At 42.9% G+C, this 23,813-nt stretch overlaps 1 protein-coding gene across 1 annotated transcript in view; it reads right to left on the bottom strand.

Moving 5' to 3' along the window:
• Nucleotides 1-23,813, bottom strand: part of LOC118965482 (fibronectin type III domain-containing protein 4-like) — a 73,326-nt gene that overhangs the window by 18,270 nt on the left and 31,243 nt on the right. The window contains exon 4 of the mRNA XM_036984576.1: nucleotides 3,136-3,225. Within this exon, the coding sequence (XP_036840471.1) occupies nucleotides 3,136-3,225 (90 nt within the window). The remainder of the gene's footprint in view (nucleotides 1-3,135; nucleotides 3,226-23,813) is intronic.

Here is a 23,813-nt window from a genome sequence, read left to right as displayed (position 1 = left end):
TACCTGTAACGATCCCTGCTGTACCTGTAATGATAACTACTGTACCTGTAAAGCCAATCTGTACCTGTAAAGCCAATCTGTACCTGTAACAATCCCTGCTGTACCTGTAATGATCACTAATGTACCTGTAATGATAACTACTGTACCTGTAAAGCCAATCTGTACCTGTAAAGCCAATCTGTACCTGTAATGATCACTACTGTACCTGTAATGATTACTGCTGTACCTGTAATGATCAATACTGTACCTGTAATGATCAATACTGTACCTGTAATGATCAATGCTGTACCTGTAAAGCCAGGCCGTACCTGTAAAGCTAGACCGTACCTGTAAAGCCAGGCCGTACCTGTAAAGCTAGTCCGTACCTGTAAAGCCAGGCCGTACCTGTAAAGCTAGACCTTACCTGTAAAGCCAGGCCGTACCTGTAAAGCTAGACCGTACCTGTAAAGCTAGACCGTACCTGTAAAGCTAGTCCGTACCTGTAAAGCTAGACCGTACCTGTAAAGCTAGACCGTACCTGTAAAGCTAGACCGTACCTGTAAAGCTAGTCCGTACCTGTAAAGCTAGACCGTACCTGTAAAGCTAGACCGTACCTGTAAATGATCAATACTGTACCTGTAATGAGCAATACTGTGCCTGTAATGATCAATACTGTACCTGCTACGATCACTACTGTACCTGTGATGATCACTACTGTACCTGCTACGATCACTACTGTACCTGTAATGATCACTACTGTACCTGTAATGATCACTACTGTACCTGTAATGATCACTACTGTACCTGTGATGATCACTACTGTACCTGTAATGATCAAACTGTACCTGTAATGATCACTAATGTACCTGTAATGATCAATACTGTACCTGTAATGATCACTGCTGTACCTGTGATGATCACTGGTGTACCTGTAAAGCCAATCTGTACCTGTAATGATAACTACTGTACCTGTAATGATTACTGCTGTACCTGTAATGGTCACTGCTGTACCTGTGATGATCACTACTGTACCTGCTACGATCACTACTGTACCTGTAATGATCAATACTGTACCTGTAATGATCAATACTGTACCTGTAATGATCAATACTGTACCTGTAACGATCCCTGCTGTACCTGTAACGATCCCTGCTGTACCTGTAAAGCCAGTCTGTACCTGTAAAGCCAATCTGTACCTGTAAAGCCAATCTGTACCTGTAAAGCCAATCTGTACCTGTAAAGCCAGTCCTAACATGTAAAGCCAGTCTGTACCTGTAACGATCCCTGCTGTACCTGTAATGATCAAGCTGTACCTGTAAAGCCAGTCTGTACCTGTAAAGCCAGTCGGTACCTATAAAGCCAATCTGTACCTGTAAACCAATCTGTACCTATAAAGCCAATCTGTACCTGTAAAGCCAATCTGTACCTATAAAGCCAATCTGTACCTAAAAAGCCAATCTGTACCTATAAAGCCAATCTGTACCTGTAAAGCCAATCTGTACCTGTAAAGCCAGTCTGTACCTGTAAAGCCAGTCTTTACCTCTAAAGCCAGTCTGTACCTGTAAAGCCAATCTGTACCTGTAAAGCCAGTCTGTACCTATAAAGCCAATCTGTACCTATAAAGCCAGATCGTACTTGTAAAGCTACGCCGTACCTGTAAAGCCAGACCGTACCTGTAAAGCTAGTCCTTACCTGTAAAGCCAGTATGTACCTGCAAAGCCAGGCCGTACCTGTAAAGCTATACCGTACCTGTAAAACCAGATCGTACCTGTAAAGCTTTTCCGTACCTGTAAAGCTAGTCCGTACCTATAAAGCCAATCTGTACTTGTAAAGCTAGTCCGTACCTATAAAGCCAGACCGTACCTGTAAAGCCAGGCCGTACCTGTAAAGCTAGACCGTACCTGTAAAGCTAGTCCGTACTTGTAAAGCCAGTATGTACCTGTAAAGCTATACCGTACCTGTAAAGCCAGATCGTACTTGTAAAGCTAGGCCGTACCTGTAAAGCCAGTCCGTACTTGTAAAGCCAGTATGTACCTGTAAAGCTATACCGTACCTGTAAAGCCAGTATGTACCTGTAAAGCCAGGCCGTACCTGTAAAGCTAGGCTGTACCTGTAAAACCAGACCGTACCTGTAAATCTATTCCGTACCTGTAAAGCCAGTCCGTTCCTTGTAAAGCTAGTCTGTACCTGTAAAGCCAGTCTGTACCTGTAAAGCCAATCTGTACCTGTAAAGCCAGTCGGTACCTGTAAAGCCAGTCCATACCTGTAAAGCCAATCTGTACCTGTAAAGCCAGTCGGTACCTGTAAAGCCAGTCCATACCTGTAAAGCCAATCTGTACCTGTAAAGCCAGTCGGTACCTGTAAAGCCAGTCCATACCTGTAAAGCCAATCTGTACCTGTAAAGCCAGGCCATACCTGTAAAGCCAGGCCGTACCTATAAAGCTAGCCTGTACCTGTAAAGCCAGGCCGTACCTGTAATGCTATCCCGTACCTGTAAAGCTAGTCCGTACCTATAAAGCCAGTCCGTTCCTTGTAAAGCTAGGCCGTACCTGTAAAGTCAGATCGTACTTGTAAAGCTAGACCGTACCTGTAAAGCCAGGCCATACCTGTAAAGCTAGAACGTACCTGTAAAGCTAGACCGTACCTGTAAAGCTAATCCGCACATGTAAAGCCAGTCCGTACATGTAAAGCCAGTCCATACCTGTAAAGCCAGACCATACCTGTAAAGCTTGGCCGTACCTGTAAAGCCAATCTGTACCTATAAAGCCAGTCTGTACCTGTAAAGCCAGTATGTACCTGTAAAGCCAGTTGGTACCTGTAAAGCCAGTCTGTACCTGTAAAGCCAGTCCATACCTGTAAAGCCAATCTGTACCTGTAAAGCCTGTAAATACTGTAAAGCCAGTTGGTACCTGTAAAGCCAGTCTGTACCTGTAAAGCCAGTCCATACCTGTAAAGCCAATCTGTACCTGTAAGCCTGTAAATACTGTCACGCCAGTATGTACCTTTGAAGCCAGTTTGTAACTGTGAAGCCAATGATCACTACTGTAAAGCCAGTATGTACCTGTAAAGCCAGTCCATACCTGTGAAGCCAGTATGTACCTGTAATTCCAGTATGTACCTGTAAAGCCAGGCTGTACCTGTAAAGCCAGTCCTTACCTGCCCACATGAGAAGCACTACCACGATGATGATCATCTCCCCAGTCTGGAGCTGTCGGGACTTGTCCACTCCCTCCACAGCAGGGTCATCTGTGGGAAAAGAGACAACAGATCTGGTTAGTATCAGTCAGTACCAAGACTATAATACACAAGAGAGACCATAGGCCAAAGACTATAATACACAAGAGAGACCATAGGCCAAAGACTATAATATACAAGAGAGCAAACTGACAACAGTCAGTACCAGTCAGTACCAACACAGACTGGCTCTCTCAGTACCAGTCAACAGTACCAGACGACACTACCAGTCAACAGTACCAGACAACAGTCAGTACCAGTCAGTAACAGTCAGTACCAACACAGACTGGCTCTTTCTTCTTTCATCCGTTAACCTGTAACAGGGTGGAACACATCCATAACTATTATTTAACCTGTAACATGGTGGAACACATCCGTAACTATTCTTTAACCTGTAACATACAGCCGGGAAGAACTACTCAACATCAGAGCGACGTCAACTTACCAACCTTACGACCAGGAAATACGACTTTCTCCGAAGCGGATTCTTTGTTCTCACCACCACCCAGGACATTTGATCTGATTCCAGAGGCCGACCCAAAACATTGTCATGGCAGAAATGGTAGATGGCCTCCTGGTAAGACTTCGGAGACGTGCTCACTACCCACCGCTCCAGAGTATACTACTCGCCAACATCCAGTCTCTTGACAACAAGGTAGAAGAAATTATAGCAAGGGTTGCCTTCCAGAGAGACATCAGAGATTGTAACACAGTCTGTTTCACAGAAACATGGCTCTCTCGGGATATGTTGTCGGAGTCGATACAGCCACTGGGATTCTTTATGCGTCGCGCCGACAGACATAGACATCTCTCCAGGAAGAAGAAGGGTGGGGGTGTATGTTTCATGATTAATGACTCATTGTGTACTCGTAACAACATACAGGAACGGAAGTCCTTTTGTTCACCTAAACATAGAATTCCTTACAATCAAATGCCGACCATATTATCTCCCAAGAGAATTCTCGTCAGTTATTGTCACAGCCGTGTATATCCCCCCTCAAGCCGATATCACGATGGACCTCAAGGAACTTCACTGGACTCTATGCAAACTGGAAACCACATATCCTCAGCCTGCATTTATTGTAGCTGGGGATTTTAACAAAGCACATTTGAGAACAAGGCAACCTAAATTCTGTCAGCATATTGATTGTGGTCCTCGTGCTGGCAATAGACTGGATCACTGCTAATCTAACTTCCGCGACGCATACAAGGCCTTCCCCCGCACTCCCTTTGGCAAATCTGACCACAACTCTATTTTGCTCCTCCCGTCCTATAGGCAGAAACTCAAACAGGATGTACCGTGTACCGTAACTATCGGAATCCAGGCTTCAAGATTGTTTTGATCACACGGACTTGGAAATGTTCCGGGCAGCCTCAGAGAATAATATTGAATGATACGCTGATTCGGTGAGTGAGTTTATAAGAAGTGCATTGGAGATGTTGTACACACTGACTATTAAAACCCGAACCAGAGACCGTGGGTAGATGGCGGCATTCGCGCAAAACTGAAAGTGCAAACCACCACATGAAAAGACGACTGAGAGTATGGCCAACTACAAACAGTGTAGTTATTGCAAGGCAATCAAACAAGAGAAATGTCAGTATAGGGACAAAGCGGAGTCACAATTCAACGGCTCAGATACGAGACGTTTGTGGCAGGGTCTACAGGGTCTACGGACTACAAAAAGAAAACCAGCCACGTCACGGACACCGACGTCTTGCTTCCAGACAAACTAAACACATTCTTTGCCCGCTTTGAGGATAATACAGTGCCACCGACGTGGCCCGCTACCAAACATTGCTGGCCCTCCCTCTCCTTCTCCGTGGCCGACGTGAATAAGACATTTAAACATGTTAACCCTTGCAAGCCTGCTGTTGGCCTTCGACACTGTTGACCACGTCCTGCTGTTGGCCTTCGACACTGTTGACCACATCCTGCTGTTGGCCTTCGACACTGTTGACCATGTCCTGCTGTTGGCCTTTGACACTGTTGACCACGTCCTGCTGGTGGCCTTCGACACTGTTGACCATGTCCTGCTGTTGGCCTTCGACACTGTTGACCACGTCCTGCTGTTGGCCTTCAACACTGTTGACCACGTCCTGCTGTTGGCCTTCAACACTGTTGACCACACCCTGCTGTTGGCCTTCAACACTGTTGACCATGCCCTGCTGTTGGCCTTCGACACTGTTGACCATGTCCTGCTGCTGTCCTTCAACACTGTTGACCACGTCCTGCTGTTGGCCTTCAACACTGTTGACCACGTCCTGCTGTTGGCCTTCAACACTGTTGACCATGCCCTGCTGTTGGCCTTCAACACTGTTGACCACACCCTGCTGTTGGCCTTCAACACTGTTGACCATGCCCTGCTGTTGGCCTTCAACACTGTTGACCATGCCCTGCTGTTGGCCTTCAACACTGTTGACCATACCCTGCTGTTGGCCTTCAACACTGTTGACCATGCCCTGCTGTTGGCCTTCAACACTGTTGACCACACCCTGCTGTTGGCCTTCAACACTGTTGACCACGTCCTGCTGTTGGCCTTCAACACTGTTGACCACACCCTGCTGTTGGCCTTCAACACTGTTGACCATGCCCTGCTGTTGGCCTTCAACACTGTTGACCATGCCCTGCTGCTGTCCATCAACACTGTTGACCATACCCTGCTGTTGGCCTTCAACACTGTTGACCATGCCCTGCTGTTGGCCTTCAACACTGTTGACCACGCCCTGCTGTTGGCCTTCAACACTGTTGACCACACCCTGCTGTTGGCCTTCAACACTGTTGACCATGCCCTGCTGTTGGCCTTCAACACTGTTGACCACACCCTGCTGTTGGCCTTCAACACTGTTGACCACACCCTGCTGTTGAATAGACTAAAAAAGGTGTAAGTGTTGATGCATTGATTTGGTTGCAGAACTGCCTTTCTGACAGAACGCAGTGTGTAGCTCAGGAGGGTATGAAATCTGAGTTTCGAAGGCTTACAAAAGGAGTTCCCTCAATTTTAGGTCTGATCCTTTTTTACACTGTATATAATTGATATAGGGAAGACTGTTGACTCTGCAAATTTCCATCTGTATGCTGAAGACCCAATTATTTATTCCAGCGCATCTAATATTGAGAAGGCTTTTTAGGACTTACAGTTGGCCTTTGATGTTTTTTCAAAGGCAGCTTTTCCAAATTAAACTTGTGCTTAATGAAAGGAAAACAAAGTTGATGGTTTTCTCTTCCCTGAAAGTTAACAGATGGAGTCACTTAAAGATTTTAACTATAAAAGGCCAGAAAATTGATAGGGTCACCTACTATAAGTATCTTGGGATTTGGTTAGATGAAAAAGTTGAATTTTAAACAGCACATTGATAACTTGACCAAGAAAACTGAAGTTGAAACTGGGTTTCTATTTCAGGAACATATCTTGCCTTTCAATGTTTGTCAGAAAAGATCTTGTTCAAAGCACTTCTTTTTAATCAGTGCTGTATTATGGTGACATTGTCTATATGCCTCAGCAAGAACCTTAAACTCTGAACACAGTGTGTCATGGTGCTTTAAGATGTATTACCAACGCTAGATCACTGACCCATCACTGACCCATCACTGACCCATCACTGTGATCTGTATGCTGTGGTGTAATGGACCTGTACAATGGACCTGTCCACCTCTCCACCAGGAGGCTAAAGCACTGGAACACTTTTGTGTTCAAAACATTGATGGGACAACTCCCTTTGTATCTCTGTTCTTTTACTGACCAGATCAGTCACTCAATACAGTCTTCATTCACAGTCGCTGCTGTCCTTGTCTGTTCCTGTAGAACTGAGATGGGGAAACAATATTTTTTCCCATAATGTCCCTTCATCTTGGAACATGCTTCAGAAGATTGTAAAGTTAGGGGAGTTGGTGTTCTTGTCTGTTGGTAAGACTCTTATTGACAACACTGCTGTTGTTTCTGATCTTCAATTGTATCTTTAACTTGTGACTTTGTCTTTGGTGTGTATTCTGTATTTCTCTGTAATGTTTTATGGACACGTTGCTATTTCCCCGTTTTGCCTTCTTGCCAGGTCGCCGTCACAAAAGAGGTTTTTATCCTCAATGGGTTTTACCTAGTTAAATAAAGATTACAAAAAAAATATGCTCTTGGGGCTGAATGGAAGCAAGTCCCTGCCGTAATGTTCCAACATCTAGTGGAAAGCCTTCCCAGAAGAGTGGAGGCTGTTATAGCAGCATTGTTCCTACATCTAGTGGAACGCCTTCCCAGAAGAGTAGAGGCTGTTATAGCAGCAATGTTCCAACATCTAGTGGAAAGCCTTCCCAGAGGAGTGGAGGCTGTTATAGCAGCAATGTTCCAACATCTAGTAGAAAGTCTTCCCAGAAGACTGGAGGCTGTTATAGCAGCAACGTTCCAAAATCTTGTAGAAAGCCTTCCCAGAAGAGTGTAGGCTGTTATAGCAGAGAAGCGGGGACCAATTCCATACTAATGCCCATGATTTTCGAATTAGATGTTTGATGAGCAGGTGTCCACATACTTTTGGTCAGGTTGTGTACACATACAGTACCAGTCACAAGTGTGGATACACCTACTCATTCAAGGGTTTTTCTTTATTTTTACTATTTTCTACATTGTTGAATAACAGTGAAGACATAAACAACCATGAAATAACACATATGGAATCATGTCGTAACCAAAAAAGTGTAAAACAAATCAAAATATATTTTGTTCTTCAAAGTAGCCAGCCTTTGACTTGATGACAGCTTTGCACACTCTTGGCATTATCTCAACCAGCTTCATGAGCCGTACTGTATATATATAATGGTGTGTATGGACAGTATATGAATATAAAAGGTCAAGTGGATGATAGTGTTGGTGTCGTGCCTGGCCATGAAGTCAGGCAAGACAGGAGGGGGCTGAGCACGCACCCCTGTGGGGCCCCTGTGTTGAGGATCAGCTTGGTAGAGGCCTGCTCTTTTCACCTGGGTCAACCATCAGGAGGTCCAGGATCCAGTCACAGCGGGATCCAGTTGCTGAGCTTAGTAATGACCTTTATCTAATATTAGGTTTTGGTTGAAGAACATTCAGTTTTAAAAAAAGATACAAAAATAGAGCAAATCAGAAAATGGGCTTTTTCACGGCCGCTGTATACACTTTCATCAGTGGTATGACAACAGCCAGTGAAAGTGCATGCGCTCCAAATTCAAACAACAGAAATCTCATAATTAAAATTCCTCAAACATACATGTATCTTATACAATTTTAAAGCTAATCTTGTTGTTAATTCCACCAAAGTGTCCGATTTCAAATAGGCTTTACATCGAAAGCACCAAAAATGATTATGTTAGGTCACCGCCAAGTCACAGAAAAAATCTGCCATTTTTCCAGCCAAAGAGAGGAGTCACAAAAAAAGATTAAAATGAATCACTAACCTTTGATGATCTTCATCAGATGACACTCATAGGACTTCATGTTACACAATACATATATGTTTTGTTCGATAAAGTGCATATTTATATAAAAAAAATCTCAGTATAAATCTCAAGAAACATTGGCGCGTTATGTTCACAGTTCCAAAAACATCCGGTGATATTGCAGAGCCACATAATTTTACAGAAATAATCATTATAAATGTTGATGAAAATACAATTGTTAGACATGGAAATATAGATACACTTCTCCTTAATGCTGTGTCAGATTTCAAAAACACTTTACGGAAAAAGCAAACCATGCAATAATCTGAGTACAGCTTTCAGACAACAAAGCAGCCAAAAAGATATCCGCCGTATTGGATAGCCAACATTAGTCAGAAATAGCATTATAAATATTCACTTACCTTTAATGATCTTCATCAGAATGCACTCCCAGGAATCCCAGTTCCACATTAAATGTTTGATTTAGTTCAATAATGTCCAACATTTATGTCCAAAGAGCTACTTTTGTTAGCATGTTTGGTAAACAAATCCATGACGCGCGTTCCCTAGTTGCAGACGAAATGTCAAAAAGTTCCAATACTGTCCGTAGAAACATGTTAAACAATGTATGGAATCAATCTTTAGGATGTTTTTAACATAAATCTGCAATAACGTTCCAACCGTAGAATTCCATTGTCTTCAGAAGTGCGATGGAATAGAGCTCCCTCTCATGTGAACGCGCATGGTCAGAGCATGGTCAGCTCATGGCAGACCTGACTCATTCCTCTCTCATTTGGTCCCACTTCACAGTAGAATCCTCAAAGAAGTTTCTAAAGACGGTTGACATCTAGTGGAAGCCTTAGGAAGTGCAACGTAACCAATATCCCCCACCGTTTATTCAATAGGGGCTGGGTTTAAAATTGACCAACCTCAGTTTTCCCAAATCCTGTTTGGAGTTCTTCTCAGGTTTTTGCCTGCCGTATGAGTTCTGTTATACTCACAGACATCATTCAAAAAGTTTTAGAAATGTCAGAGTGTTTTCTATCCAATTCTACTAATAATATGCATATATTAGCAACTGGGACTGAGGAGCAGGCAGTTTATTCTGGGCCCCTCTGGGCACCTTTCATCCAAGCTACTCAATACTGCCCCTGCAGTCATAAGAAGTTATTTTAATAGAACTAACACTACAATCATACAGTAACGTTACAGTGTACAGTCAGTAAGCAATTACACCGGCGGGTCCCGGTGCAATAAATTAATAATACCAAAAGCTAACCTTGACTTGGAAGAGTTCCAGTGTTGTGTTGGATAGTCATAGCCGGATAGCTAACATACAATTCCTCTGTTTGAGCCTGGTGTTTGAGTAACTAAACTAGCCAGTAGCATTTTCTAGCTAAGTAAGTGAAACTGAAAGTGAAAGAAAATGACACTCTCTCTCGCTTGAAATTCATTAATAGAAAACGGTTCAACTATTGTCTTTCTCTCTCTTTGAGTCAACTACTCATCAGTTTTCATGCACTGCAGTGCTAGCTAGCTGGAACTTATGCTTTCAGTACTAGATTCATTCTCTGATCCTTTGATTGGGTGGACAACATGTCAGTTCATGCTGCAAGAGCTCTGATAAGCTGGAAGACGTCCTCCCGGAAGTTGTCATAATTGCTGTGTAAGTCTATGGAAGGGGGTGAGAACCATGAGCCTCCTATGTTTTGTATTGATGTCAATGTACCTAGAGGAGGACGGAAGCTAGCTGTCCTCCGGCTACACCATGGTGCTACCCTATAGAGTGCTGTTGAGGTTACTGTAGACTTTAATTTCAAAACAGTGTGTTTTAATCAATTATTTATTTACATGTGAATATATTTAGTATATCTTTTTTTTAAATGACAACTTTTTCAATGTTTTAAAATGTTTCTTTTTATGAAATTCACTGAGAAGGTTGGTCCTCCCCTTCCTCCTCTGAGGAGCCTCCACTGGTGTAGTCAGCGTTTTGATCTATAGAATATAATTATGACTCCGAGGCAGATACTGACAGACATAAATCCTGTTCTCCTTGGGGTTGATCCCTAACCAATACATTCATTAAATCTAACAATGACAGAGCTGCCGTTTCAATAGCACACAATGTAGTATGTGTGGATGGATGGATAGGAGGAATTTGAATTTGAATAGGTTATTGTTGTGGAATTTGTATAAGAATCAATGCTTTGCCCGAGTTTTCCCATCTGGAAAAACAAGCATAGTTCAAATTCATTACTGCCTAGTAAAAATATAAAAACGTACACATGTGATTTTGCAGGCCATAAAGAGAGGCTTTCAGAAGAGAGAGCCGACATCCCAAATGGTACCCTATTTCCTATATAGTGCACTACTTTTGACCAGAGCTCTATGGGTTCTGGTTAAAAGGTAGTGCACTATAAAGGGAATAGTGTGCCGTTTGGGATGCCGGCAAAGAGTTTCTCCTTGCTCTCAGAACAGTCGTCAGGCCAGCTGGGAAAAACACTGAGTGGTGTTTTATTATATTTTATTTATACGGTGTTCTAGAATGGGACACATCTGACTCCGCAAGCATACTGCAGCAATGAAACTGACTCCGGGTCTGCTTCCCAAAATGGCACCCTATTCTCTATATAGTATACTACTTTAGACCAGGGCCCATAGGGGTTGGTATATAGTATACTACTTTAGACCAGGGTTCATAGGGGTTGGTATATAGTATACTACTTTAGACCAGGGCTCATAGGGGTTGGTATATAGTATACTACTTTAGACCAGGACCCATAGGGGTTGGTATATAGTATACTACTTTAGACCAGGACCCTTAGGGTTGGTATATAGTATACTACTTTAGACCAGGACCCTTAGGGGTTGGTATATAGTATACTACTTTAGACCAGGACCCTTAGGGGTTGGTATATAGTATACTACTTTAGACCAAGATCCATAGGAGTTGGTATATAGTATACTACTTTAGACCAGGACCCTTAGGGGTTGGTATATAGTATACTACTTTAGACCAGGACCCATAGAGGTTGGTCTATGAACAGGGAATATGGGTTAGTGTATAGTATACTACTTTAGACCAGGACCCTATGAACAGGGAATATGGGTTAGTGTATAGTATACTACTTTAGACCAGGACCCTATGAATAGGCAATATGGGTTAGTATATAGTATACTACTTTAGACCAGGACCCTATGAATAGAGAATATGGTTATTTGGATGTAAAAATGTCAAGTCTTTGTACTCTATGTGAACTGTGTACTTCCATTGTAGAAATATTCACACATCTGGTAAAGAGGTCCTTTTAGACAACATTACTGTGAGACTTGAAACGAAAGACAGGTTCTGACTGATGATTAACTCACTATCTAAAACCAGCTGCACGGGCTTGACAACAGACAACAGTAAGAAAGCAAAACACAACGCTGTCTGCATCCCAATAAACTGTAGACAGACTGTTTGTGAACAGATGAACACAAACACGTCTTTGCAGCAGGAGAAAGATAAGCTTGTTTAGCTCACATCAAATTAATGGTGCAATTGATTGTCTACAACTGTAGACAGACTGAATCGTTCCAGAAGTAAATCGAATCAAGTAAAACAGCCCCGGACCATTATTCCTCCTCCACCAAACTTTACAGTTGGCACTATGCATTGCTGTAGGCAGCGTTGTCCTGACATCCGCCTAACCCAGCATGACTCCAGAGAACGTGTTTCCGTTGCTCCAGAGCTTTACACCACTACAACCAACGCTTGGCGTTGCGCATGGTGATCTTAGGCTTGTGTGCGGCTGCTCGGCCATGGAAACCCATTTCATGAAGCTCCCAACAAACAGTTGTTGTGCGGACGTTGCTTCCCAGAGGCCGTTTGGAACAAGGTAGTGAGTGTTGCAACCGAGGACAGGCAATTTTTTTGCGAGCTTTGCTCTAAGCCCTTCAGCAGTCCGCGGACCCGTTCTGTGAGCTTGTGTGGACTACCACTTTGTGGCTGAGCCGTTGTTGCTCCTAGACATTTCCGCTTCACAGTAACATCACTTAGAGTTGAACCAGATCAGCTCTAGTAGAGCAGTCTTTTGACAAACTGACTTGTTGGAAAGGTGACACTATGACTGTGACACGTTGAAAGTCACTGAGCTCTTCGATAAGACCATTCTAATAGCAATGTTTGTCTATGGAGCATGCATGGCTGTGTGGTCGATTTTATACACCTGTCAGCAACGGGTGTGGCTGAAATAGCCGAATCCACTCACTCCACAAATTTCAAAGGGGTGTCCACATACTTTGGTATATGCTGTATATATATATATATATATATATATATATAGTCAAAAGTTTGGACACACCTACTCAGTCAAGGGTTTTTCTTTATTTCTACTATTTTCTACATTCTAGAATAACAGTGAAGACTCCAAAACTATGAAATAACACATATGGTATCATGTAGTAACCAAGAAAGTGTTAAACAAATTAAAATGTATTTTATATGGGAGATTCTTCAAAGTTGCCACCCTTTGCCTTGATGACAGATTTGCACACTCTTGGCATTCTCTCAACGAGCTTCACCTGGATGGCTTTTCAAACAGTCTTGAAGGAGTTCCCACATGAGCACTTGTTGATCACTTGTTGGCTGCTTTTCCTTCACTCTGCGGTCAAACTCATCCCAAACCATCTCAATTGGGTTGAGGTCGGGTGATCGTGGAGGTCAGGTCATCTGATGCAGCACTCCACCCCTCTCCTAGGTCAAATAGCCCTTACACAGCCTGTTTTGGGTCATTGTCCTGTTGAAAAACAAATGATAGTCCCACTAAGCGCAAACCAGATGGGATGGGGTATTGCTGCAGAATGCTGTGGTAGCCATGCTGGTTAAGTGTGCCTTGAATAAATCACAGAAAGTGTCCCCAGTAAAGCACCCCCACACCACCTCCTCCATGCTTCACGGTGGGAACCACACATGTGGTGATCATCCTGCTCTGCGTCTCACAAAGACACAGTGGTTGGTACCTTGTCACAACACAACTGATTGGCACAAACGCATTAGAAGGAAAGAAATTCCACAAATGAACTTTTAACAAGGCACACCTGTTAATTGAAATGCATTCCAGGCATTCCAAGCAGCCAACAAGTGCTCAGCATATGTGGGAACTCCTTCAAGACTGTTGGAAAAGCATTCCAAGGTGAAGCTGGTTGAGAGAGTGCCTAGTGACCCCTCTGCGGCGTCACAAAGAACCGGATGCATCGGTTTTTTAAGGGAAATGGAAAGAGAGCCTGTGACGCTACTTGGACGACATGGTTCACGTTATGTCGAGCAAAAACCAAACACTGCATTCTACAGTAAGAACTTCATACCAACGGTCAGGCGTGGTGTGATGGTTTTGGGATGCTTTGCTGCCTCACATCTTAACATTGAAGGAACCATTAATTCTGCCCCGTATCAGAGAATTCTACAGGAGAATGTCAGGCCATCTGTCCGTAGGGGCATTGGGTGTTGCATAACTTTGTTTATTAAAACAATTAGTATCAATTTTTTGTGTTATTTGTTTACTTGAGTTCCTTTTATCTAATATTAGGTTTTGGTTGAAAATCTGATTACTTTTAGTGAGAAAATAGGCAAAAATAGAGAAAATCAGAAAGTGGGCAAATACTTATTAAAGGCACTGTAGGAGATTTGCTGGTGGGAATAACAACACTGCTATTGATTCTGGACTGTATAGCTGTGTCTCATTGGATGGCCTGTACATGCATTCGGCTGCTCTGTTAATCAATTAAGTTCGAATGGGAGATTGAATGTGAGATGGGAAAAAGCTTTCTGCTTTGGCTATAACAAAACATCCCTGGAACGTCTCTGTTATGTTGTGAGGAAGCCAGATTAAAAAGGCTTTTCAAAGCACAGCCGTTGCTCGGTCGGTGGGTCTGAATCTCACATAAAAGAGAGACTTGTGACATTACGTTAAGGAGGTGAGTTATAACTTAATTGTGTGGTGGAGATTGTACTAAGAGGGGGACAGATGAGGCTATTTTGGGATGGAGGTGGAGGCTGAATTCCAGACGTCCTGTTCTGTCCTGTTCTCTCCTCTCCTCTCCTCTCCTCTCCTCTCCTCTCCTCTCCTCTCCTCTCCATCTTTAAATGAAATTATGGGCAGAAAGACAAATTAAACGCCATCTTTCATCGAATCAGATGGCTTATTCGTCACAAAACCATTTGAGGTTGCTAATTATTTTAATGATTATTTAATTGGCAAAGTGGGCAAACTTAGGCAGGAAATGCCAACAACGAACAGTGAGAAATTGTATTCATGCATAAAAATAAAATAAAAATACAAGAAAAGCATTGCAAGTTTGAATTTTGTAAAGTTAATGTGGGAGAGGTGGAAAACTATTGACAAACCTCCTGGCATTGACAACTTAGATGGAAAGCTACTGAGGATGGTAGCTGACTCTATAGCCACTCCTACTGAGGATGCTAGCTGACTCTATAGCCACTCCTACTGAGGATGCTAGCTGACTCTATAGCCACTCCTACTGAGGATGGTAGCTGACTCTATAGCCACTCCTACTGAGGATGGTAGCTGACTCTATAGCCACTCCTACTGAGGATGGTAGCTGACTCTATGGCCACTCCTACTGAGGATGGTAGCTGACTCTATGGCCACTCCTACTGAGGATGGTAGCTGACTCTATAGCCACTCCTACTGAGCATGGTAGCTGACTCTATAGCCACTCCTACTGAGGATGGTAGCTGACTCTATGGCCACTCCTACTGAGGATGGTAGCTGACTCTATAGCCACTCCTACTGAGGATGGTAGCTGACTTTATAGCCACTCCTACTGAGGATGGTAGCTGACTCTATAGCCACTCCTACTGAGGATGGTAGCTGACTCTATAGCCACTCCTACTGAGGATGGTAGCTGACTCTATAGCCACTCCTACTGAGGATGGTAGCTGACTCTATGGCCACTCCTACTGAGGATGGTAGCTGACTTTATAGCCACTCCTACTGAGGATGGTAGCTGACTCTATAGCCACTCCTACTGAGGATGGTAGCTGACTCTATAGCCACTCCTACTGAGGATGGTAGCTGACTCTATAGCCACTCCTACTGAGGATGGTAGCTGACTCTATAGCCACTCCTTTCTATCATATTGTTGTTGTATCTGTCCTCAGGCCTGGAGGGAAGCCAAAGTAATTCCGTTACCCAAGAGTGGTAAAGTGGCCTTTACTGGTTCTAGCAGCAGACCTATAAGCTTGCTGCCACTTAAAAATGTCATTTTCTGGATTTTCTCATCTCCTCTCCTCTCCTCTCCTCTCCTCTCTTCTCTGAGCTATAACAAACCCATAGATACCAAGATAATGCAACTGTAATTCTGAGATAACAACCCCCATTAATCTTCCTGAGGTCAGGGAGTTATCACTGTTAGTGATATTGCTAATAGATATAGTATGTTCTTTGCAGTAGCCTGCAAGGAGTGTGCCTGAAGTGCTTCATCCTCTCATTTTCAGTAAGTTTCAGGAGTACAGTTCAAGACGTGTGTGGTTGAGAGGTAAAGCATTATCGTGTGTGGTTGAGAGGTAAAACATTATCGTGTGTGGTTGAGAGGTAAAATATTATCGTGTGTGGTTGAGAGGTAAAGCATTATCGTGTGTGTGTGGTTGAGGGGTAAAGCATTAATGTGTGTGTTGTTGAGAGGTAAAGCATTATCATGTGTGGTTGAGAAGTAAAGCATTATCATGTGTGTCATTGAGAGGTAAAGCATTATCATGTGTGTGGTTGAGAGGTAAAGTATTATCATGTGTGTGGTTGAGAGGTAAAGCATTATCGTGTGTGGTTGAGAGGTAAAGTATTATCATGTGTGGTTGAGAGGTAAAGCATTATCATATGTGTCGCTGAGAGGTAAAGCATTATCGTGTGTGGTTGAGAGGTAAAGCATTATCATGTGTGGTTGAGAGGTAAATCATTATCATGTGTGGTTGAGAGGTAAAGCATTATCATGTGTGTAGTTGAAAGGTAAAGCATTATATGTGTCGCTGAGAGGTAAAGCATTATCGTGTGTGGTTGAGAGGTAAAGCATTATCGTGTGTGGTTGAGAGGTAAAGCATTATCGTGTGTGGTTGAGAGGTAAAGTATTATCATGTGTGGTTGAGAGGTAAAGCATTATCATATGTGTCGCTGAGAGGTAAATCATTATCGTGTGTGGTTGAGAGGTAAAGCATTATCGTGTGTGGTTGAGAGGTAAAGCATTATCGTGTGTGGTTGAGAGGTAAAGTATTATCATGTGTGGTTGAGAGGTAAAGCATTATTGTGTGTGGTTGAGAGGTAAAGCATTATCGTGTGTGGTTGAGAGGTAAAGCATTATCATGTGTGGTTGAGAGGTAAATCATTATCATGTGTGGTTGAGAGGTAAAACATTATCATGTGTGGTTGAGAGGTAAAGCATTATCATGTGTGGTTGAGAGGTAAAGCATTATCATGTGTGGTTGAGAGGTAAAGCATTATCGTGTGTGGTTGAGAGGTAAAGCATTATCGTGTGCGGTTGAAACGTAAAGCATTATCGTGCGCGGTTGAGAAGTAAAGCATTATTGTGTGTGTGGTTGAGAGGTAAAACATTATCATGTGTGGTTGAGAGGTAAAGCATTATCGTGCATGGTTGAGAGGTAAATCATTATCATGTGTGGTTGAGAGGTAAAGCATTATCATGTGTGTCGTTGAAAGGCAAAGCATTATCATATGTGTCGCTGAGAGGAAAGGCATTATCGTGTGTGGTTGAGAGGTAAAGCATTATCGTGTGTGGTTGAGAGGTAAAGCATTGTCGTGTGTGGTTGAGAGGTAAAGTACTATCATGTGTGGTTGAGAGGTAAAGCATTATTGTGTGTGGTTGAGAGGTAAAGCATTATCGTGTGTGGTTGAGAGGTAAAGCATTATCATGTGTGGTTGAGAGGTAAATCATTATCATGTGTGGTTGAGAGGTAAATCATTATCATGTGTGGTTGAGAGGTAAAACATTATCATGTGTGGTTGAGAGGTAAAGCATTAACATGTGTGGTTGAGAGGTAAAGCATTATCATGTGTGGTCGAGAGGTAAAGCATTATCGTGTGTGGTTGAGAGTTAAAGCATTATCGTGTGTGGTTGAGAGATAAAGCATTATCGTGTGCGGTTGAGAGGTAAAGCATTATTGTGTGTGTGGTTGAGAGGTAAAGCATTATCATGTGTGTGGTTGAGGCGTAAAGCATGATCGTGTGTGTTGTTGAGAGGTAAAGCATTATCATGTGTGGTTGAAAGGTAAAGCATTATCATGTGTGGTTGAGAGGTAAAGCATTATCATGTGTGGTTGAGAGGTAAAGCATTATCGTGTGTGGTTGAGAGGTAAATAATTATCATGTGTGGTTGAGAGGTAAAGCATTATCGTGTGTGGTTGAGAGGTAAAGCATTATCGTGTGCGGTTGAGAGGTAAAGCATTATTGTGTGTGTGGTTGAGAGGTAAAACATTATCATGTGTGTCGTTGAAAGGTAAAGCATTATCATGTGTGGTTGAGAGGTAAAGCATTATCGTGTGTGGTTGAGAGGTAAAGCATTATCGTGTGCGGTTGAAACGTAAAGCATTATCGTGTGCGGTTGAGAAGTAAAGCATTATTGTGTGTGTGGTTGAGAGGTAAAACATTATCATGTGTGGTTGAGAGGTAAAACATTATCATGCGTGGTTGAGAGGTAAATCATTATCATGTGTGGTTGAGAGGTAAAGCATTATCATGTGTGTCGTTGAAAGGTAAAGCATTATCATATGTGTCGCTGAGAGGAAAGGCATTATCGTGTGTGGTTGAGAGGTAACGCATTATCGTGTGTGGTTGAGAGGTAAAGCATTGTCGTGTGTGGTTGAGAGGTAAAGTACTATCATGTGTGGTTGAGAGGTAAAGCATTATTGTGTGTGGTTGAGAGGTAAAGCATTATCGTGTGTGGTTGAGAGGTAAAGCATTATCATGTGTGGTTGAGAGGTAAATCATTATCATGTGTGGTTGAGAGGTAAAGCATTATCGTGTGTGGTTGAGAGTTAAAGCATTATCGTGTGTGGTTGAGATATAAAGCATTATCGTGTGCGGTTGAGAGGTAAAGCATTATTGTGTGTGTGGTTGAGAGGTAAAGCATTATCATGTGTGTGGTTGAGGCGTAAAGCATGATCGTGTGTGTTGTTGAGAGGTAAAGCATTATCATGTGTGGTTGAAAGGTAAAGCATTATCATGTGTGGTTGAGAGGTAAAGCATTATCATGTGTGGTTGAGAGGTAAAGCATTATCGTGTGTGGTTGAGAGGTAAATAATTATCATGTGTGGTTGAGAGGTAAAGCATTATCGTGTGTGGTTGAGAGGTAAAGCATTATCGTGTGCGGTTCAGAGGTAAAGCATTATTGTGTGTGTGGTTGAGAGGTAAAACATTATCATGTGTGTCGTTGAAAGGTAAAGCATTATCATGTGTGGTTGAGAGGTAAAGCATTATCGTGTGTGGTTGAGAGGTAAAGCATTATCGTGTGCGGTTGAAACGTAAAGCATTATCGTGTGCGGTTGAGAAGTAAAGCATTATTGTGTGTGTGGTTGAGAGGTAAAACATTATCATGTGTGGTTGAGAGGTAAAGCATTATCATGCGTGGTTGAGAGGTAAATCATTATCATGTGTGGTTGAGAGGTAAAGCATTATCATGTGTGTCATTGAAAGGTAAAGCATTATCATATGTGTCGCTGAGAGGAAAGGCATTATCGTGTGTGGTTGAGAGGTAAAGCATTATCGTGTGTGGTTGAGAGGTAAAGCATTGTCGTGTGTGGTTGAGAGGTAAAGTACTATCATGTGTGGTTGAGAGGTAAAGCATTATTGTGTGTGGTTGAGAGGTAAAGCATTATCGTGTGTGGTTGAGAGGTAAAGCATTATCATGTGTGGTTGAGAGGTAAATCATTATCATGTGTGGTTGAGAGGTAAATCATTATCATGTGTGGTTGAGAGGTAAAACATTATCATGTGTGGTTGAGAGGTAAAGCATTAACATGTGTGGTTGAGAGGTAAAGCATTATCATGTGTGGTTGAGAGGTAAAGCATTATCATGTGTGGTTGAGAGTTAAAGCATTATCGTGCGTGGTTGAGAGGTAAAGCATTATCGTGTGCGGTTGAGAGGTAAAGCATTATTGTGTGTGTGGTTGAGAGGTAAAGCATTATCATGTGTGTGGTTGAGGCGTAAAGCATGATCGTGTGTGTTGTTGAGAGGTAAAGCATTATCATGTGTGGTTGAAAGGTAAAGCATTATCATGTGTGGTTGAGAGGTAAAGCATTATCATGTGTGGTTGAGAGGTAAAGCATTATCGTGTGTGGTTGAGAGGTAAACAATTATCATGTGTGGTTGAGAGGTAAAGCATTATCGTGTGTGGTTGAGAGGTAAAGCATTATCGTGTGCGGTTGAGAGGTAAAGCATTATTGTGTGTGTGGTTGAGAGGTAAAACATTATCATGTGTGTCGTTGAAAGGTAAAGCATTATCACATGTGTCGCTGAGAGGTAAAGCATTATCATGTGATTGGTTGACGCGTAAAGCATGATCGTGTGTGTTGTTGAGAGGTAAAGCATTATCAAGTGTGGTTGAGAGGTAAAGCATTATCACGTGTGTCATTGAGAGGTAAAGCATTATCTAGTGTGTGGTTGAGGGGTAAAGCATGATTGTGTGTGTTGTCGAGAGGTAAAGCATTATCATGTGTGGTTGAGAGGTAAAGCATTATCATGTGTGTCATTGAGAGGTAAAGCAGTATCATGTGTGTGGTTGAGAGGTAAAGTATTATCATGTGTGTGGTTGAGAGGTAAAGCATTATCATGTGTGTCATTGAAATGTAAAGCATTATCATGTACGATTGAGAGGTAAAGCATTATCATGTATGGTTGAGAGGTAAAGCATTATCATGTGTGGTTGAGAGGTAAATCATTAGCATGCGTGTCATTGAAAGGTTAAGCATTATCATGTACGGTTGAGAGGTAAAGCATTATCATGCACGGTTGAGAGGTAAAGCATTATCATGTGTGGTTGAGAGGTAACGCATGATCATGTGTTGCTGAGGGGTAAAGCATTATCATGTGTGGTTGAGAGGTAAAGCATTATCATGTGTGGTTGTGAGGTAAAGCATTATCGTGTGTGGTCGAGAGGTAAAGCATTATCACATGTGTGTCGTTGAGAGGTAAAACATTTTCATGTGTGGTTGAGAGGTAAAGCATTATCATGGGTGTGGTTGAGAGGTAAAGCATTATCACGTGTGGTTGAGAGGTAAAGCATTATCATGTGTGTGGTTGAGAGGTAAAGCATTATGATGTGTGGTTTAGAGGTAAATCATTATCATGTGTGGTTGAGAGGTAAAGCATTATCAAGTTTGGTTGAGATGTAATCTTGGACACCCAGCACATCTGTCTGCAAGTGAAATGGTGAAAGAGCTTGACCTAGACATTGAGAAATTAATAGATGAGTCTCATTCAGCTCTTTCACTCTGTTGATCCTGCTAGCCTATCTATTGTCGATCATGCTAGCCTTTCTCTTGTTGATTATGCTAGCTTATCTATTGTTGATTCTGCTAGCTTATCTATTGTTGCTCCTGCTAGCCTTTCTCTTGTTGATCATGCTGATTATACTAGTCTACATATTGTCAATCATGCTAGCCTTTCTCTTGTTGATTATGCTAGCCTTTCACTTGTTGATTATGCTAGCCTTTCTCTTGTTGATTATGCTAGCCTTTCTCTTGTTGATTATGCTAGCCTATCTATTGTTGATCCTGCTAGCCTTTCTCTTGTTGATCATGCTAACATATCTATTGTCGATCCTGCTAGCTTTTCTCTTATTGATTATGCTAGCCTTTCACTTGTTGATTATGCTAGCCTTTCTCTTGTTGATTATGCTAGCATTTCTCTTGTTGATTATGCTAGCCTATCTATAGTTGATCCTGCTAGCCACATTGATGATTCACGGTACAGAACCTGATAGACTACCACACCATCATTACTTAAACCACACCATCACTACTTAAACTACACCATCAATACTTTAACCACATCATCACAACTTAAACCACACCATCATCTCCTTCACATTCAGTCCATCTGTGCTGACTGGGAGTACAGACAGCTATTAAAGCCTCAGTCGATTGGTCACGGCCCCACCGATTTCAGACGCAGCCATCGGCGTAGCCCAGGACCCGATTTGAAGTGTTTTAGAGTGTGTGTCAGAATCCTGATTACCCGGAGTGAGATAGAGTTGCTTAATTTCACAGCAGCCTGCAGCAATGTGTAGAGAGAGAGAGAGAGAGAGAGAGAGAGAGAGAGAGAGAGAGAGAGAGAGAGAGACAGAGAGAGAGAGAGAGAGAGAGAGAGAGAGAGAGAGAGAGAGAGAGAGAGAGAGAGAGAGAGAGAGAGAGAGAGAGAGACTGTGCAATTCTTACTTTGTTACCCCAGGAATTATTAGGTTTTATTACATACAGTCGGGAGGAACTATTGGAAATAAGAGCAACGTCAACTCACCAACATTATGACCAGGAATACGACTTTCCCGAAGCGGATCCTCTGTTTGGTCCACCACCCAGGACAATGGATCGGATCCCAGCCGGCGAACCAAAACAATGGCGTCGCAGAAGGGGCAGACGGAGCGGTCTTCTGGTCAGGCTCCGTAGACGGGCACATCGCCCACACATCGTATGCTCCCTAGTATACTATACCTCTAGCCAACGTCCAGTCTCTTGACAACAAGGTAGACGAAATCCAAGCAAGGGTTGCCTTCCAGAGAGACATCAGAGATTGTAACGTTCTTTGTTTCATGGAAACATGGCTCACTCGGGATATACGTTATCTGAGTCGGTAAAGCCAGCTGGTTTCTTCACGCATCACGCCGACAGAAACAAGCATCTCTCTTGTAAGAAGAGGGGCGGGGGGGGGTATGCCTTATGATTAACGAGTCGTGGTGTGATCATAACAACATACAGGAACTCAAGTCCTTTTGTTCACCTGACCTAGAATTTCTTACAATCAAATGCAGACCGCATTATCTACCAAGATAATTATCTTCGTACATAACCACAGTCATGTATATCCCCCCCAAGCAGACACATCGACGGCCCTGAAAGAACTTCATTGGACTCTAACTGGAAACCACATATCCTGAGGCTGCATTTATTGTAGCTGGGGATTTTAACAAGGCTAATCTGGAAACAAGGCTCCCGAATTTTTATCAGCATATCAAATGTGCGACCCGGGCTGGCAAAACCATGGATCATTGTTACTCTAACTTCCACAGCGCATATAAAGCCCTCCCCTGCCCTCCTTTCGGAAAATCTGACCACGACTCCATTTTGTTGCTCCCAGCCTATAGACAGAAACTAAAACAGGAAGCGCCCAAGCTCAGGTCTGTTCAATGCTCGTCCGACCAATCGGATTCCACGCTTCAAGATTGCTTCGATCACGTGGACTGGGATATGTTCCGCATAGCACCGGACAATAACATTGATGAATACGCTGATTCGTTGAGCGAGTTTATTAGCAAGTGCATCGGTGATGTTGTACTCACAGCGTCTATTAAAACATTCCCCAACCAGAAACCGGATTGGTAGCAGCATTTGTGCAAAACTGAAAGCGTGAACCACTGCTTTTAATTAGGGCATGGTGACCGCAAATATGACCGAATACAAACAGTGTAGCTATTCCCTCCGCAAGGCAATCAAACAAGCTAAGGGTCAGTAGAGAGACAAAGTAGAGTCACAATTCCACGGCTCAGACACTAGGGGTATGTGGCAGGATCTACAGTCTATCACGGATTACAAAAGGAAAACCAGCCCTGTTGCGGACCAGGATGTCTTGCTCCCAGACAGACTAAACAACTTCTTTGCTCGCTTTGAGGACAATACAGTGCCACTGACACGGCCCGCTGCCAAAACCTGCGGGCTGTCCTTCACTGCAACCGACATGAGTAAAACATTTAAATGTGTTAACCCTCGCAAGGCTGCCGGCCCAGACGGCATCCCCAGCCGCGTCCTCAGAGCATGCACAGACCAGCTGGCTGGTGTGTTTACGGACATGTTCAATCAATCCTTATCCCAGTCTGCTGTGCCCACATGCTTCAAGATGGCCACCATTGTTCCTATTCCGAAGAAAGCTAAGGTCCATATCACCTCCACTGACACCCTAGACCCACTCCAATTTGCTTACTGCC

Source organism: Oncorhynchus mykiss, chromosome 8, assembly GCF_013265735.2.
Source record: "Oncorhynchus mykiss isolate Arlee chromosome 8, USDA_OmykA_1.1, whole genome shotgun sequence".
NCBI lineage: Eukaryota > Metazoa > Chordata > Actinopteri > Salmoniformes > Salmonidae > Oncorhynchus > Oncorhynchus mykiss.
Note: the sequence above shows the minus strand (reverse complement) of the source record. Positions and strands in the feature narration are given on the sequence as shown.